Raw genomic sequence first — 15,443 nt, forward strand, 5'->3', positions numbered from 1 at the left:
GTTCCCTGGAAGTACCTTGGCTCCTAGATTCCATGTTTACGGGGTCAGTTTGCCTTGAGGATAGGACCTCATAAAGCTCGAGGTGGAATGTGGTTGTTCATGTACCTGGTAACGACAGTCGGGGCCACTCTGTGCCGGGAGGGAGGAGGTCACTGTCGGAAGGCTCCACGGAGTTTGCTGACACGGAGCAGAAGCAAGTGGCGCTGAGGCCGGGTCTCGGAAGATGAACATGCTTTGAACAGGAAAGAAGACGCAGGAGAGGGGACAGCCAGGGCGGGCACAACTAGGAACGAGGGGTGGGGGGGGGGGACCGCGGGCGGGGAGTGTATGAGGAATTGCAGGATTTAAGGATTAGCAAGAATAAATCAGAAAGACCTTGTAAACCAACCTGGGGCTTCCTGCTGGGGTTAATCAGCAACACAGAACTGAAAGGTGACACAACAGTCACCGTGCTTCAGAATGAGTTAATCCCGCGTGTGCCCACTCAATATCTGGAAGGCATCAAGCCTGTGCAGAGCGGTGTAACTCCTGCTGAAACTTAACAGCGGTCCTACGGAGAGTAAGGAGGGCAGGCCAGACGAAAGAACCGAAAAAGTAGAGGGGACATTTTCAGGACATGGCCAGGAGATCTCAGACAGGAAATGTTAAGGAGCGGAATTGGTGAATTCAGCTGGTTTCCTGGAGATTGGGAGTCCTCGTGCTGATGAGACCCGGGTCCAGAGAGGTGAGATGCAGTTCCCAGCCCCTGAGGCGTGGATGGTGTGTGGGCTCCGTGAGCTGCCACGGGCCCCAAGCCACAGCGGGGTGGGGGTGGGGCGTAGGCTCGAGCCTTTTCTCCTAGAGCCTGAGCAGGGGTGTCAGCCCCGGCCCACCGAGGGCTTACACGGCGTCTCCACTTCCCGAGGTGCTGTGGCCACACACAGCCCACTGCCTGGGCCCGAGGCTCATCTGTGCTATTGTTCCTCCAGTCCGACCCTGTCCGCCGGCTTCCACTGATTGAAAAGCAGCTGTCTGCCTAGAACCCCCCTCGGTCCCTGCCGTGAATGCCGCAGCCTCCGCAGGGGCTGGAGTGGAACCGGCTGGCTGTCTCCCTTTCCCAGGCAGCAAAACTGAGGATGCGAGAGGCTCGCTCACCGACCCTGGCCCGTGCGCGGTTAATCAGCCAGTGTCGGTCACCGGTCACCGTCGGGGCAGGGCCCCGCTTGGCGTGGCTCTGCCGTCTGTCACACTGCGTCTCCCGTGAGCGGAGGCAGCCGTCGTTGCAGTTCCCTCTCTAACGCGGTGCCTTACGCCCAGGGCGTGAAGGAGACGAGTCGGTCGGTTTGAACCGCACGCTGCACAAGGCGCATCAGGAGGGTTGTGGGAGAAGTGCGTGCTCCGGGCGTTCCCGTCTCGCGTCCTGTTTCCTAGGCGGCCACGTAGCGCCAACGCTAACGGCACTCAGTGCGCACGGTCGTGATTATTGGTTGGGTTTTAGCTGGACGTCGACCTGAGGTGAGCCGGGCTGGACACCACGACCCTCCCTTTCTATTCTTACGTCCGGGGCACACCTTACGTTGGAGATATGAAAAGAACTTCAGTTGCTTTTTACAAGGACACCTTCTAACTTGATTGCTAGTGTCCTGACAGTGTAACGGTCGTTGGGGACATCGTAACCCAGCTAGCCCTGGCTGGCAGGGTGTGCTTCAAGGCCCCGCCGTGGAAGGAGATGTCACTCTGACGGGGTCCAGCAGAACCCAGACTGGAACGGGCAGCTCTGAGTAGTGTGGTCATTTGCTATCCCGGGGTCCGATAGGCCATCTCTGCCAGGCCCAACAATGTGCCCAAGTCCATGTTTCCAAAGACAGGTCATTCTGTGGTGCTGACAGCCTGGCCGTGTCCCTCCGTCCTGGGGGCCGACAGGGGGCGCTCACTCCAGGCTTCCAGCCCGCAAGCTCCGTAGCGGCTGCTGGACCCCACGGGGTGCCAAGCCGTGTGATCCGATCCAGAGAGCCAACACCGTGGATGGCGTGGGGCGCTGGGCTGTTCTATTGTGACTGGTGCCACCCAGGAGATAGGAGAGCTGACACTCCCAGTTCCTGGAGGGCGGAACCAGGAGACGTGGCGGGCAGGTCAGGGACTCTGAGTCGTGCTGGGAGCCAGCCGGCCGGAGGGGAGACAGGAGGATGTCTCCCAGCACGGGGAGCGCCCCAGGAGCCCAGATCTTCACTCACATCCAGCCAGACGTCCCCAGACCTTGCATCGCGGTCTTAGAGCTTCCTCACCACGGTCCTGACCTTGGCACACTGGACTCACCTCACCTGAGCACGCATTCGGTGTTCACGGAAGGCCCCCCGACTCTCAGCCAGCAAGTCAGAAGTCCGGCCTTCACAGCCTTCTCATGCTGCAGGACCCAAGTCCCCGTTTAAGCTACGGAAGAGGGCCCCGCCCCCGCCTTCACACTCGGTTCTCGTTGGCGGGGTAACTACCCTCACTTTCTATCCCCCCCTCTATGGGGCACCGCCCAGCTTAGTGAGAGGCAGCCTGTTTCACTCTTACTCCAGGCGGACTTCTTGGCCGCCGCCATCGCTGACCCGCTGAGGGAGTTCCTCCCCCACTCGGGTGACTTCAGTCTTCCAGTGCTGACATTAGGGAGGTTTTGTGTAAGCCAGGATGAGCTGTTCCTCCTGTCCCCACCAGAACGTCATGTCCCCGTCCCCATCGTACCACCCGCCCTCTTAGCCCACTCGCCGGAGTCACCTGTCAGGATCCTCCGGGAAGCGGAAGCTGAGATAGAGTCAGGAGGGGAAGAGATTTATCGGAGCATCGGAGGGGCGTGGCACCGACGGCAGCGGCAAAGAGCTGGTTTGGATGGGGTCAGTGACAGACTGCGAAGTAGGTCAGGTCAGACAGAGCCTCGGCCAGTCGTGAGCACAGACTGTCCATTAGACGAGCCCCGTGTTGGGCGTAAATGGCCCAACCTTTGCAAGCCTCCTACAGTCAGTTCCTGTACAGACAACCTGAGAGGTGGACACTCAGCTCCCCACACCCATCATGGCAGAGTGGCTCTGCCTTTCTCAGAAGGGAGAGCAGCAGAGCACCTGTGCTTTGTGGCCCCCACGGCACCCCCCCACCCCCCCGGTTCTAACTTAAGATCTAACAAGCGAGCGCACAGCCAGGGTAATGGTGCTATGCGTGATCTCCCGCGGGAGCCTCCTCGTGTCAAACGTCTTTGCATCTTAAATGCCTTAACCTGTAGCAGAAAAATTATAGCACTCTAAGTTCAGTCAACTAAGCCTTCCTAAATTGAGACCATAGTTCAAACGCAACTATTTGTGAGATTGACAAAAGTGGTTCCCTTCTCCTGTGGACTCAGTCTGCCTGGAGCCGTTTGTTTCTCTGCTGTTTGAAGAGAATCTTGGAAGGGGAACTGACAAGTAGAAATCCCTCCATCATCACACAGAAATTCAGAGCCTGCAGATAATCACTCTTCTCACTGAGTGCCTCCTATGCGGAGTACTTTACCTGGAGAGTTATCTGTTTGCTTTCTTCTCTTTGCCAAACGTATTAATCAGGCATCTCCCTATGTAGAGACAGGTGTGCCCTTAGCGTGTGCACACGTGGACAAACACGGTTTCCTCCGACATGCTAAGATTTCCATGGTCAAAAACCAAAGCCAAGAACCACGCAGACATCTTCCATTAATGAGCTACTACTACCCCTGTTCTGGAAGAACTTACGGAAAGACGAGTTTATATACTTCCCTACCTTATGAACTAGTCACAGCGTGGGTTTCACAAGGAAGCGAGGAGTTGGAGGGACTGTGGCAGCCATCTCTGAGAAATGCAACAGGCTGCAGCCCACAGAGGATTCCGGGGGGCGGGAGCACGTTCTCGCTGACACGGTTTGGAGTTGTTGGAGCACGGTCACCGTGGAGAGCAGAGAGACTCTGAAGAGAGATTTTTATTGCATGCTTCTTTCCTGCAGCGTGGGTGGGCCCCCTGCCCGTGCTCCGATCTGGGAGGAGTACAGATTAGCCTTGTTGTCTTATCATATGTATGTTCCTGCCTGCAGTGGATTGTACGTTCACTGAGGTGAGACCCCCCATTCCTTGAGAGCCAACACCACGCCAGCAAGGGCGCGTGGGGCACAGCCTTAGACGAGTCCGTTGGCTGGTACGCACGACAGCCACATCTTACCCGCTCCTTGTTTGTAACTGGGAGGTGCAGAGAGACGCCTCTTCCCGGCCTCCTGATGAACCTGCCATCTCCGGTGGTACCGGGCGGACGGGGGTACTTGGAGGCCGAGCCCACACACAGCCCGGGATTGAGTGCTCTGTGCCACCAGGTCTCAATCCTTAAACACAGCTCACAAAAATGAGGGGATATTTCAAAACGAATAATAGGAAGCGATAAAGAAAAGAGAAGCATTTGATTTTTATTTTTTTACTAAACAAGAACGTCAGAAAAGCCAGCGACAAGTGAAAGAACGTTGTTCCTTATGCAAACGAGATGCAAAACCAACTTTTATTGCATGGGTGAAAATGCGCCAGAGAAGAGGCTGAGAGTACTAAGAGTATCGCTTCACATTCATTTTGAAACATCCCCTAATTTTTATGAGCATGTAAATTAAGCATTTGCATTTTCCGTGGCAACTCATTAGAGCCCAGAGAGGTCATGGGGATCTGCTTTGGCATATATATAAAGTCCCTTGGGCCCTCCCTCCGTCACCGTCACCGTGCTAAGCCCAAGTGGGAGAAGCGTTCACCAGTCTGGTGATTGCAGAAGGGGACCCACGCACATCCCGAGGGCGAGGAGGTCCGAGTCCTTCCTTCTGGCCACTGTACCCGCCCCCCCGGTTACCCATAATGCCTGTGGACCTGGGGGCGGCCAAGTTGGAGTCACTGCAGGGCTGGGGTAGGTAGGGCACCTGTCGCTAGCTCAGTCTACGGCTGCTCATGGCCACGTCCTCAGCACCCTGGACACTGCCACTTTGGACCGTCCAGCAGTCAGATCAGAAGACTCGTCGATGCTCTAAAAAGCCCTGAAATGTCAGACCCTCCTGACTTTTACCCTGAAATGGGTACACGGTATTTGTGTGAACTGCAGACTAGTAGGAAAGGGCCTTGTCCTGTGCGTGCCCGCACCCCGCTACGCGCTGGTCGTAGATAGAGGATCTCGTCCAGGCCTCACCCGGGTGCCGCAGGGGCTCTTATAATTTGCAGATGAAAGGTGTGAAAACAGAGGCTCAGAGAAATCTAGGAACTTGCCCCGAGTCACACAGCCGGCGTGTGCTGGAGTCAGGATCCGGATCCAGAAGGTGCCCACGTTCTCTGAACCGCCTCCTGCACTGCAGAGCCCGGGCTGTGTAATTCCAGGCCCCCGAGCCCGTCCCTGGGCCCTGCCCCGGGGCTCACGCCGCTGTCGTGGAGTTTGACTCCTATGCTGCTCATGGGGCCACAGCGGGATGTGCGGGTCTAACACCATTGACTCCTTAGCACCAGCCGGCAGTCACGGCGCACTCTCTGGCCAGGACCACTAAACGAGGCTGCTGCCCACCAATCGGGCCTATTTCTTCTGTGGACGCGTTCTGAGAGGTCCCGGTGAGGTCATGGATTCATCGCTATGAAGTCTAACTTACTTACCATGACACCCTGCAATTTAGCCGGGCTGTTCCTACCCCAGAAATCACAGGGTTTTTTTTTTAACTCCTTCTGCAATGGGTTGATGTATAGAATAATCCATAAAGTGCTCCTCCTGGGTACTGTGATTTCATAAAGCTCTAGTGGTGTTAAGATGAAGAGCTTTGGGGTTATGTTCAAGTCTAATTAAAATAGGGAAGATTAACTAGGGAAGTTGGAGGTCACAGGAGATGCTATTTTAGGATGACGAGCTGTCCTTTCTGGCACCAACGTGGTTCTGGCCCTCAGCGGCACCTGCCTCGGGGTTGCCGACACCTGTCCCCGTCCCTCAGGGGCCCCTCCTCCTGCTCATCGTGGTCCATTCATAATTCATGCCGCTGCCAGATCTGTTTCTGTCATGGTGTGTAACCTGTGCAGGCCCCGGGGTCCCAGGCCCTGGAGGTCCCGTGGGGGTTACTGTGCTCAGCCCGAAGCATCCTGGCGTTCCTGGTGAGTTCTGAACGAGGCGCCTCCTGTTTCCAGTTTGCACTGGACCCTGTGAGTGAGTTAGCTGGTCCCGGTGACATAGAGTCTTGTCACCCACCCTCCCCACACCTCCCTCCTCTCTACGGATCTCCCGGGAGTATGGTTTAGAACAGGGGTCCCGAAACTTTTTACACAGGGGGCCAGTTCACTGTCCCTCAGACCGTTGGAGGGCCGGACTATAAAAAAAACTATGAACAAATCCCTATGCACACTGCACATATCTTACTTTAAAGTAAAAAAACAAAACGGGAACAAATACAATATTTAAAACAAAGAACAAGTAAATTTAAATCAACAAACTGACCAGTATTTCAATGGGAACTATGGGCCTGCTTTTGGCTAATGAGATGGTCAATGTGCTCCTTTCATTGACCACCAATGAAAGAGGTGCCCCTTCCAGAAGTGCGGCGGGGGCCGGATAAATGGCCCCAGGGGGCCGCATGCGGCCCGCGGGCCATAGTTTGGGGACCCCTGGTTTAGAAGCTTCAGGATTTTCTGTAAACTTCCTTCTTCTAAGTTCTGTGATTCCGAATTCCATAATTCCGTAACTCTAACTTCTGTCATTCTGTCATTCCATCATCCCAGGTTCTGTTATCCCATGACCATGAAGTGCTTGACAAGCATGGTTATTAAGGGACGTCACAGACCCGATACTGACGCAGACATCTCAGAACCGACGCCGGTGCCGGCACACCGGGGACGGTGGTGGCGCTGGGTGTCGTTGGGTCTGGACTCTGTGCTGGTCGCTTGATCAGACGCCTCGCACGGTGCACTTGAGTTGACCCGGTGTGCGCACACCGTTCCCAAAAGGTTTCTTTGGCCGTGACCCTTGTCTTTTCCTGGAAGTTCACTGGTCTGGCGGTGAGGTGACTGATTCACAGCAGTTTCTCAGGGCCTCGCTTCTCCTCGCGTCTGACAGGAACCGTCCAGAGGGGCTCGAACCAGAGCCTTCTGGAGTCGCTCTATGTTGATTTCCCCTGACAGCAGCACTTGTGCCACGTTTTAAAGAAGAAATGTGGATTTAAAAAAAAAAAAATCAACCTGTTCTATCCGTTGGCTTAATTCCAAAACACGGAGCATAATAATTGATGTGATTATTTATTGGTCACTTTCATAAGCCATTATGGAGCAGCGATGATGTTCTGAGGTCAAAGGCAAAGATACTCAGCCCCCTGAGCTTAGGGCCCTTAACACTCAGAGGTGGCTGGGGGCGGCGTGCGGCGTGGGGGAGGGGCGGCGTGGAAGCCAGCTCGCCCCAGACCGGGCGGCTGAGACAACAGAAACTTGTTTTCTTCCTCTTGGGGAGTCTGCACGTCCGAGGTCGGGGTGCTGGCAGGGCTGCCGTCTGGGGAGCCCCCTCTCCTTGGGCGGCAGACGGCCACCTTCTCACTGTGTCCCCCCGTGGCCATCCAAACACAGTCGCGCTGGGATCTGTTTTTCCCGGTTCACCACTCACTTGTTGTCCCTGGCGGTCAACTTAAATGTTTCCTTCGCGTCTTCGAGTAGTTTTGCAGTTCTGCCCTCTTCGTGTGCCTTGAGATTAAACTGGAACTATTCCCGAATTCACTCCGCAGTCTCGGACACCTTTCTGTCGGATCTGAAGGCTCCCGGACTGGTTTCCTACCTGTTTGTTTTAGTCCCTTACTCGCTAAGCCAGGGAACTCTCCGTCTTTGGGGTGATGGCGTCTTGACGTCACGGGCATCAAGTATCTCTTCCTTGCATCTTCTTCTCCTTGTGTCATAGTCGGAAGTGAGACAGCCTTATTCACCTGAACAGCTTCTTACTTTTTATCCGGTGTGTGCAAAACGAATGTCAAATGGTGCACATGTGTGTTTTTCAATTTTATAGATGACCAGAAACATCAAGTCAAAGTGTTTTTTGCTCTGCTAGGGACTGGACAAAGTGGCCCGTGGACAGTCTCTTTATGGGGGGGGGGTTGGACTGGACGGAAGTGGCGCCTTCGTAGGACCAGCCGTGGCTGCGGTTTGGGGATAAGGTGACCGTGTCGTGACAAAGGGGCTCTTATTCACAGCCGGGCCATCAATCGGCCGTTGTCCCAGGGACAGCTGAATCACTGAGCTCATTCTGATCTTAACTGCATGTACCAGCTGGTCCTGAACACTGAGGTGCTTGTCATTAGCCTCCCATTTGTGACTCCCTGGTGTCTGCCACCCATTCAAGGGACAGCGGCCACACGATCAATCCTGTGTTTGTGATGATGTCACCTCTTGTGCGGTGCCCTCTCAGGATATTGAAAAGGAAATGGACGGTTGCTTTGATCCTCAGATACGATATGCTGGAGGACCTTCAGCCCCGCGCCCGTAGTCGGGCCATTGAATTTATTATTCCTCCCGGCAAATGTGTAGTTTCAGTCCAGACAGATGACTTTTTATTTTTTTTTTATTTTTCTGAAGCTGGAAACGGGGAGAGACAGTCAGATAGACTCCCACATGCACCCGACTGGGATCCACCCGGCACGCCCACCAGGGGCGACGCTCTGCCCACCAGGGGCGACGCTCTGCCCCTACGGGGCGTCGCTCTGCCGCGACCAGAGCCACTCTAGCGCCTGGGGCAGAGGCCAAGGAGCCATCCCCAGCGCCCGAGCCATCTTTGCTGCAATGGAGCCTTGGCTGCGGGAGGGGAAGAGAGAGACAGAGAGGAAGGGGGGGGGGTGGAGAAGCAAATGGGCGCTGGCCGGGAATCGAACCTGGGTCCCCTGCACGCCAGGCCGACGCTCTACCGCTGAGCCAACCGGCCAGGGCCGACAGATGACTTTTTAATGCGTTCGGTTCACCCTCGTCACAAAGCAAACAAACACCTTCCCAGTCAGGACCCACGGCACCCTGGGACAGTAATCAAACGTACGCTCCTTGTGTGACTCCGGAGCCAAGTCCTACAGCCACTCCTGTCACTTTCGTTCACAAACGATATGAAGTGAGACTCCCTGGAAGTGAAGTAATTGGTCTGAGGTCCCAACACTAATCAGTGGTAGGTGGACATTGTAACCCAGATTACTAAACTCCTCAGTCTGAGCTTCTCCTCCTGGCCCACACCAACTAAGTGTGGAATCTCTCAAGTATCTAAAGCAGGGGTCCCCAAACTTTTTACACAGGGGGCCAGTTCACTGTCCCTCAGACCGTTGGAGGGCCGGACTATAAAAAAAACTATGAACAAATCCCTATGCACACTGCACATATCTTATTTTAAAATAAAAAAACAAAACGGGAACAAATACAATATTTAAAACAAAGAACAAGTAAATTTAAATCAACAAACTGACCAGTATTTCAATGGGAACTATGGGCCTGCTTTTAATGAGATGGTCAATGTGCCCCTCTCACTGACCATCAATGAAAGAGGTGCCCCTTCCGGAAGTGCGGCGGGGCCAGATAAATAGCTTCAGGGGGCCACATGCGGCCCGCGGGCCATAGTTTGGGGACCGCTGATCTAAGGGGTATGCATTTAAAAAAAGTAATCATTTGATTAACTTTAATGAAGCAAAGTATAAAAAAAAGCAGCTGCTATGATAACCAGAACCTAAAAAAAGTAGACTAACTCTGATAAAGTCCGAAAATTCAAAATACTTTCATAGGTAGTGCATGCTGGTTGAAACAGTAATACATTAATGGATATATCAGATAAAAATGGAAAAAAGATACAGATCAGTATTGTTTGACAAAGCACAAATGTCCCAGAAATTGTTGCAATAATCAAACAGCAATAAATGCTGAGATGAGTACAATCCTTTCTGAATATTAGTTGATACATTTTCCTTTCCGTTGTGACGATGCCCTTAGCCTCGTCCAAGAATTAGAAGGTTCACCATCCGACAGAACTATAAAATGAACCACATCTGTGACTTAATTTTCCAGTATTCCCATTAAAAATAAAGTTTCAAAAAGGTGAAATTAATTTTCAGACTTTATTTCATTGAACCGAGTATATCTAGAATATTACCCATTTCACCATATATCAGTATAAATTATTAATGAGATGTTTTTGCATTTCTTTTCTTTACCGAGTTCTCTACCTTTGCAGCATGTCTGGGCCTAGGAAGTGGGAGGGCTGGAGAAAAGGCCACAATGTCATCACGATGCCACAGTTAACCTCCCCACCGGGGTCATTTTTACAAATCCCAGTCCCCTGGCCAGGAACCCTGGTAGGCATCCTTCTGTATCTAACGTTAGATATCTCCTCTTTGCAGAAAGAATTTCAGGAGTATCACATGTGCTTTACCAACACCAACGTTTGTGTATTTTTGTTGTTATTTATTTAAGGCATGGTATTGTTTTAAAATTATACAGTACTTTCTCAACTTACCCAACCAGTGGATGTCTGTTATCACAAGTGAGTTGATTCACCTTGTTGAATAATATGGGCCACTGTGATTACATTTTAGTCAAAGCATACCAGTAAGCAAAAACCAGTTGTATATGTATCAATTATTGTATCTATTTGGGTTATTGTATCTACCTGGATTAGTATCTATCGTCAAACTTTTTATAAAAACCGCCCACTTTTGCAGTGCTGGTCAACCTGGTCCCTACCGCCCACTAGTGGGCGGTCCAGCTTTCATGGTGGGCCAATCGCAGCACTGTTTGGTTGCGCGGTAGGGACCAGGTTGACCAGCACTGCAAAAGTGGGCGGTTTTTATAAAAAGTTTGAAGACCCCTGGAAGAATACACTCCAGGCTATTAGCAGGAGCCAATGATCAACTTGGGCTTTCTGAACCTTGGTGCTTAAATAGAGGTCGTGGGAGGAGTACACGAGGACAGCTCACAGTGGGTGAGTGGGCGGGCCTGATGGGTGGTGAGCACTGCTGACTCGGGAGGCCTGAGCAGCGACCATCCCACTCAGATCAGACACCCTTATGTTTGTGTTTTGTTTCGGCAACATTTTGACATCTGGTTGACCTAGATGGTTTCGTAAATGAATTAAAAGCCAAGAGAGCATGCATAATCAATTCCTGTCCCGTGTCCAGCTCGCTTAATAGATTCTCATGCCGCAATTTCCTCTCCTGCAAATTAGGAACAAACAGGCGTTCTGTAAGGGTAACACAATTAGACTGGTTAAAAGGTGCTTAAGGAAGTACCAGAGAGCTGCCCAGCAAAAGGAGAAACCGGAGTTTCTCTTTTGTGACATCCATGCCAACTGATTATGCACCAGAAAAAAAAAAATCTATACATTATAATGAAGCACGGCTATGATCCTCCTTAAAGTCAAATTATTTGACTAAAAGTCAACCTTCTCCCATAACTTACAGGTTAGAGTCTTCCTCCAACCTGGGTCTGGAGGTTACGTGGGGTCTGGTGGGGGGAGTCAGTCCCAGGCCGTTCCTAGCACAGGAACTTTTGCCTGAGTGTGCACAGGGGCTAGCCTGAGTCTGTGGATCCCAGTAAACAATGCCCGAGTCCTGAGACCAGTTAAGGAACGAATTCAGCATTCAAGAGGAACTTTGGAAGGTGGTAGCCAAGCTCACTGGTGACGACAGCCTGTTCAAAATCACAAGGAAGGGCTGGGCTGTGTCTGAGATGACCTCGGGGGTGAAGGGAGAGGCGGATATTTCCAGAGACACAGACTGTCCACACAACACAGACCACACGTAACCTCAGCCCCGTGACACCACGGCAGCCTTCCTTCTCCTGTCTTATGTGTCCACTCTGCTGCATTTGTACACCCAGCGGATGTCCACTAGCTATTTCCTCCAGGCAAGAAATCAGGGAAGAACAAAGACAGGGAGACCGAGGAGCACACTGCTTCTCCTACTGCCCTTTTTTGCCCCCCCCCCCCCCGCCTTTTTTGTATTTTCCTGAAGTGAGAAGCAGGGAGGCAGACAGACTCCCGCATGCGCCCGACCGGGATCCACCCGGCATGCCCACCAGGAGGTGATGCTCTGCCCATCTGGGGTGTTGCTCCATTGCAGCTGGAGCCATTCTAGCACCTGAGGTGGAAGCCATGGAGCCATCCTCAGCACCCCGGCCAACTTTGCTCCAGTGGAGCCTTGGCTGCGGGAGGGGGAAAGAGAGAGAGAGAGAAAGGAGAGGGGGAGGGGTGGAGAAGCAGATGGGCACTTTTCCTGTGTGCCCTGGCCAGAAATCGAATCCGGGACTTCAACATGCCAGGCCAATACTCTAACCACTGAGCAAGCTGGCGAGGGCTGCTCCTATGGCCCTTTGACATCCCTCCTTCCTCAACAACACAGCCCCAAGAGTCAACTTGTGTATTCTTCCTCGTACGCTCCACCTCTGATTCCGTTCTCCGTCTCTACAGTGAAGGCAGTGACGGCATCTGGCACGGCAGGATAACGAATGTAAAATGCTCAGAACACGGCCTTGAACAGAGTCGCTCAGTCAGCGGCAGCCATGAGGAACATGAGCAGCATTCACAGTACCCAGTTATCAGCTCCTATTTCCTTTATCTTGACCATGATGTCAAGGATGTCTTTAGAGAGCGCTGACAGGCATGAAGAAAGGCAGAGGTCAGACGTTGTTAGGCCTCACAGTTGCGTTAAAAGAAAATCTCATCAGCAGCCCGTGTTTGATGCGTCACCAGAAACCCGAAGGGGTGTGGCATCCTGGCCTGGTTCTCCGTGTGGGCGGAGCTCTTAGCACCTCCCTCAGAAGGGGTGTGGCATCCTGGCCTGGTTCTCTGTGTGGGCGGAGCTCTTAGCTCCTCCCTCAGAAGGGGTGTGGCATCCTGGCCTGGTTCTCCATGTGGGCGGAGCTCTTAGCTCCTCCCTCAGAAGGGGTGTGGCATCTTGGCCTGGTTCTCCGTGTGGGCGGAGCTCTTAGCCCCTCCCTCAGAAGGCCAAGCACCCTCTTCTGTCTTCACCTTCTCACCTCTTCCGGTGCCTCCCTCCTGTGCCCTCATTCTCCATAACTGAAAGTACTCCGCGCTTCCCAGCCAACGAGGGAGAACACAGACCTATTCCAGGGTCACAGGCCCACCATGGACACAGTCTAGCTTTTTTTGTTGTTGTTGTTTCTAGAGTATTGGGACCCAGGATAGATGGGCTCGGCTGAAACTTGGCTAGGTGGAAGCTCGGCATCACGTGGGGTCTTTCCATACTCACACAGCCTCTTCTGGCAGCGAACAGGGCTGCAAGCTTTGCCCAGGAAAAAAAAGAAAGGCAGTAAAATCCAATCATGACAGAGAAACGATCGTGACTGAATTTCCTAGCCTTTGAAAATGGCTGCTGTGATCTGAAAACCGTAAGCACTGACTTTGGTTTACCTCCTCAGGCAAATGTAACTTTTTTATCCAACTCAGGACTATGGGCAAGTGGTTATATGCGTCCCCTGGGGCTTTTTCCGAGTGTATGTGATCAGTATCAGGTACCACTGATGTGAATAGCACACAGACACATTGCGTGGTCAAAGCCATCTCTTGCCAATGGCTTTACTTGCTGTAAACCGATTTGCTTATATATCACAACATGATTTCAGTGATAAACAATTGAGTTGTAGCATCAGTCAGATGAGGGGAAGGGGACCAGGCTTTTCTTGAGCACAGTGGTCACCACTTGAAGACATTTCATTCATTGCAGTCCAGCGACACTTCCTGTGTTCTTTTGGCGTATTTTGTGAACATGTCAAAAACGTAGGTAATCTGTTCGTTGTTCTGTTTCATGTTTAGCTGATGTTTCCTGTTTGTATTTAAGGGTTTATGCCATCCGAATTCTGGCTGATAAGATACTCTCACAATTTCAGATATCAACATAAAAACAAACCCTGGCGCGGCACGGGAGTCCTAAATTCCTCCAATAACATAATATTTCCTTAGTAAAAAATGGACTCTGTTTTATTTCTTATGGCTATATTCACAAGTTCTGGTTTTATCAAGAATGCATCCTCTCCAAATGGCCGAGGAAAAGGAAACACATTTAGAACATATCTTGTTCAAAATCTCAGTATTCCCTGGCTAACACTATTGATCTAAAATGTAAATTCCTATAAAGCAAGAACACTGCATGTTTAAAAAGAAGGTCATTTGGAATGGCTAATGCTCAGTGTTCCTAAATAATAACATATTACACAAGAATGAAGCATTGGTAGATTTCAGGTAAGTAAAATGAATCACTATTAAATCCTACTTTTAAGAAACGTCCTTCAAAAAAAATCAATAACATGTAGTTAACTATTGAACCCTGTAGGTGCATCTATATCTATCTATATCTGTATCATTTATATCTGTATCTATATCTATATCATTTATATCTGTATCTATATCTATATCATTTATATCTGTATCTATATTTATATATCTATAAATATATGCATACATACACATTTCTGAGTACATATCAGGGAAATGCCTTTGTGAAAAGTTGTGTCTTTCTTTTGCTGTTTCAGATGTACATTACCAACACGATCAAAGCCAAAGGAACAAGACTCGCTAAGCCTGTTCTGTGCTTGGGCTTAATGTGTTTGGCCTTCCTTACCGGACTCAACAGAGTAGCGGAGTATCGAAATCATTGGTCAGACGTGATAGCAGGCTTCTTGGTGGGAATATCTATAGCAGTCTTTCTGGTAAGTACACATTTACTGAGAAAGCACTGGGTTTTGAATCAACTTGCATAGCTACCTGTAAAAAAACAACAGTGGTGTGTGACCTGCCAGGTTTGTCTAAATGCGGTATGTCACGTGACCATATACGTATTCTAGGTCAGTGATCAGCAAACTTGTTAGTCAACAGAGCCAAATATCAACAGTACAATGATTGAAATTTCTTTTAAGAGCCAGATTTTTTAAACTTAAACTATACAGGTAGGTACATTGTTATTAACTTAGTTAGAGTACTCCTCAGCTGGCCTTTGCTAAAAACATCTTCAATCTGATTGGGCCGCGTGTGGCTCGCGAGCCGCGGTTTGCCGACCACTGTTCTGGGTCACTTATTTCTTTCTCTTCCCCCGTTTGTTCTGCCCAAAGTCAGGAGTGGGGATGCAAAGGTGAACAGAGTATTTTCATACAAAATGGAGCAGGGCTCAGAACATTCATTTTCCCTGGAATAGTTCTTACTTAGGACTGGGGTGCTTGGCTATTTTTAAAATTTCCTCGGGGCACTGTGCACGGCAGAGCAGGAGCACCCGACTGCCCCCGCACAGCGCCCTCTGCGGGTCAGTCAGAGCCACAGTGCTCGCCAGCAGGTGGACCCCACTGGTGACATGACCCGGTGCCGTCCAGTAACTAAAAAGCCAGTGTTCCCGAGACAGCACCTTCTCCCCGCAGATCTGGCCGAGCGGCGGTGCGCACGGGACGTGACTTCTGCCGGAGGGAGCTTGTCACCTCTACTCTTCTC

At 51.3% G+C, this 15,443-nt stretch overlaps 1 protein-coding gene across 1 annotated transcript in view; it reads left to right on the forward strand.

The window, feature by feature from the left end:
- PLPPR5 (phospholipid phosphatase related 5) overlaps positions 1 to 15,443 on the forward strand; it is an 89,175-nt gene that overhangs the window by 41,101 nt on the left and 32,631 nt on the right. The window contains exon 4 of the mRNA XM_066246542.1: positions 14,498 to 14,674. Within this exon, the coding sequence (XP_066102639.1) occupies positions 14,498 to 14,674 (177 nt within the window). The remainder of the gene's footprint in view (positions 1 to 14,497; positions 14,675 to 15,443) is intronic.

Source organism: Saccopteryx bilineata, chromosome 11 (assembly GCF_036850765.1).
Source record: "Saccopteryx bilineata isolate mSacBil1 chromosome 11, mSacBil1_pri_phased_curated, whole genome shotgun sequence".
NCBI classification, from domain to species: domain Eukaryota; kingdom Metazoa; phylum Chordata; class Mammalia; order Chiroptera; family Emballonuridae; genus Saccopteryx; species Saccopteryx bilineata.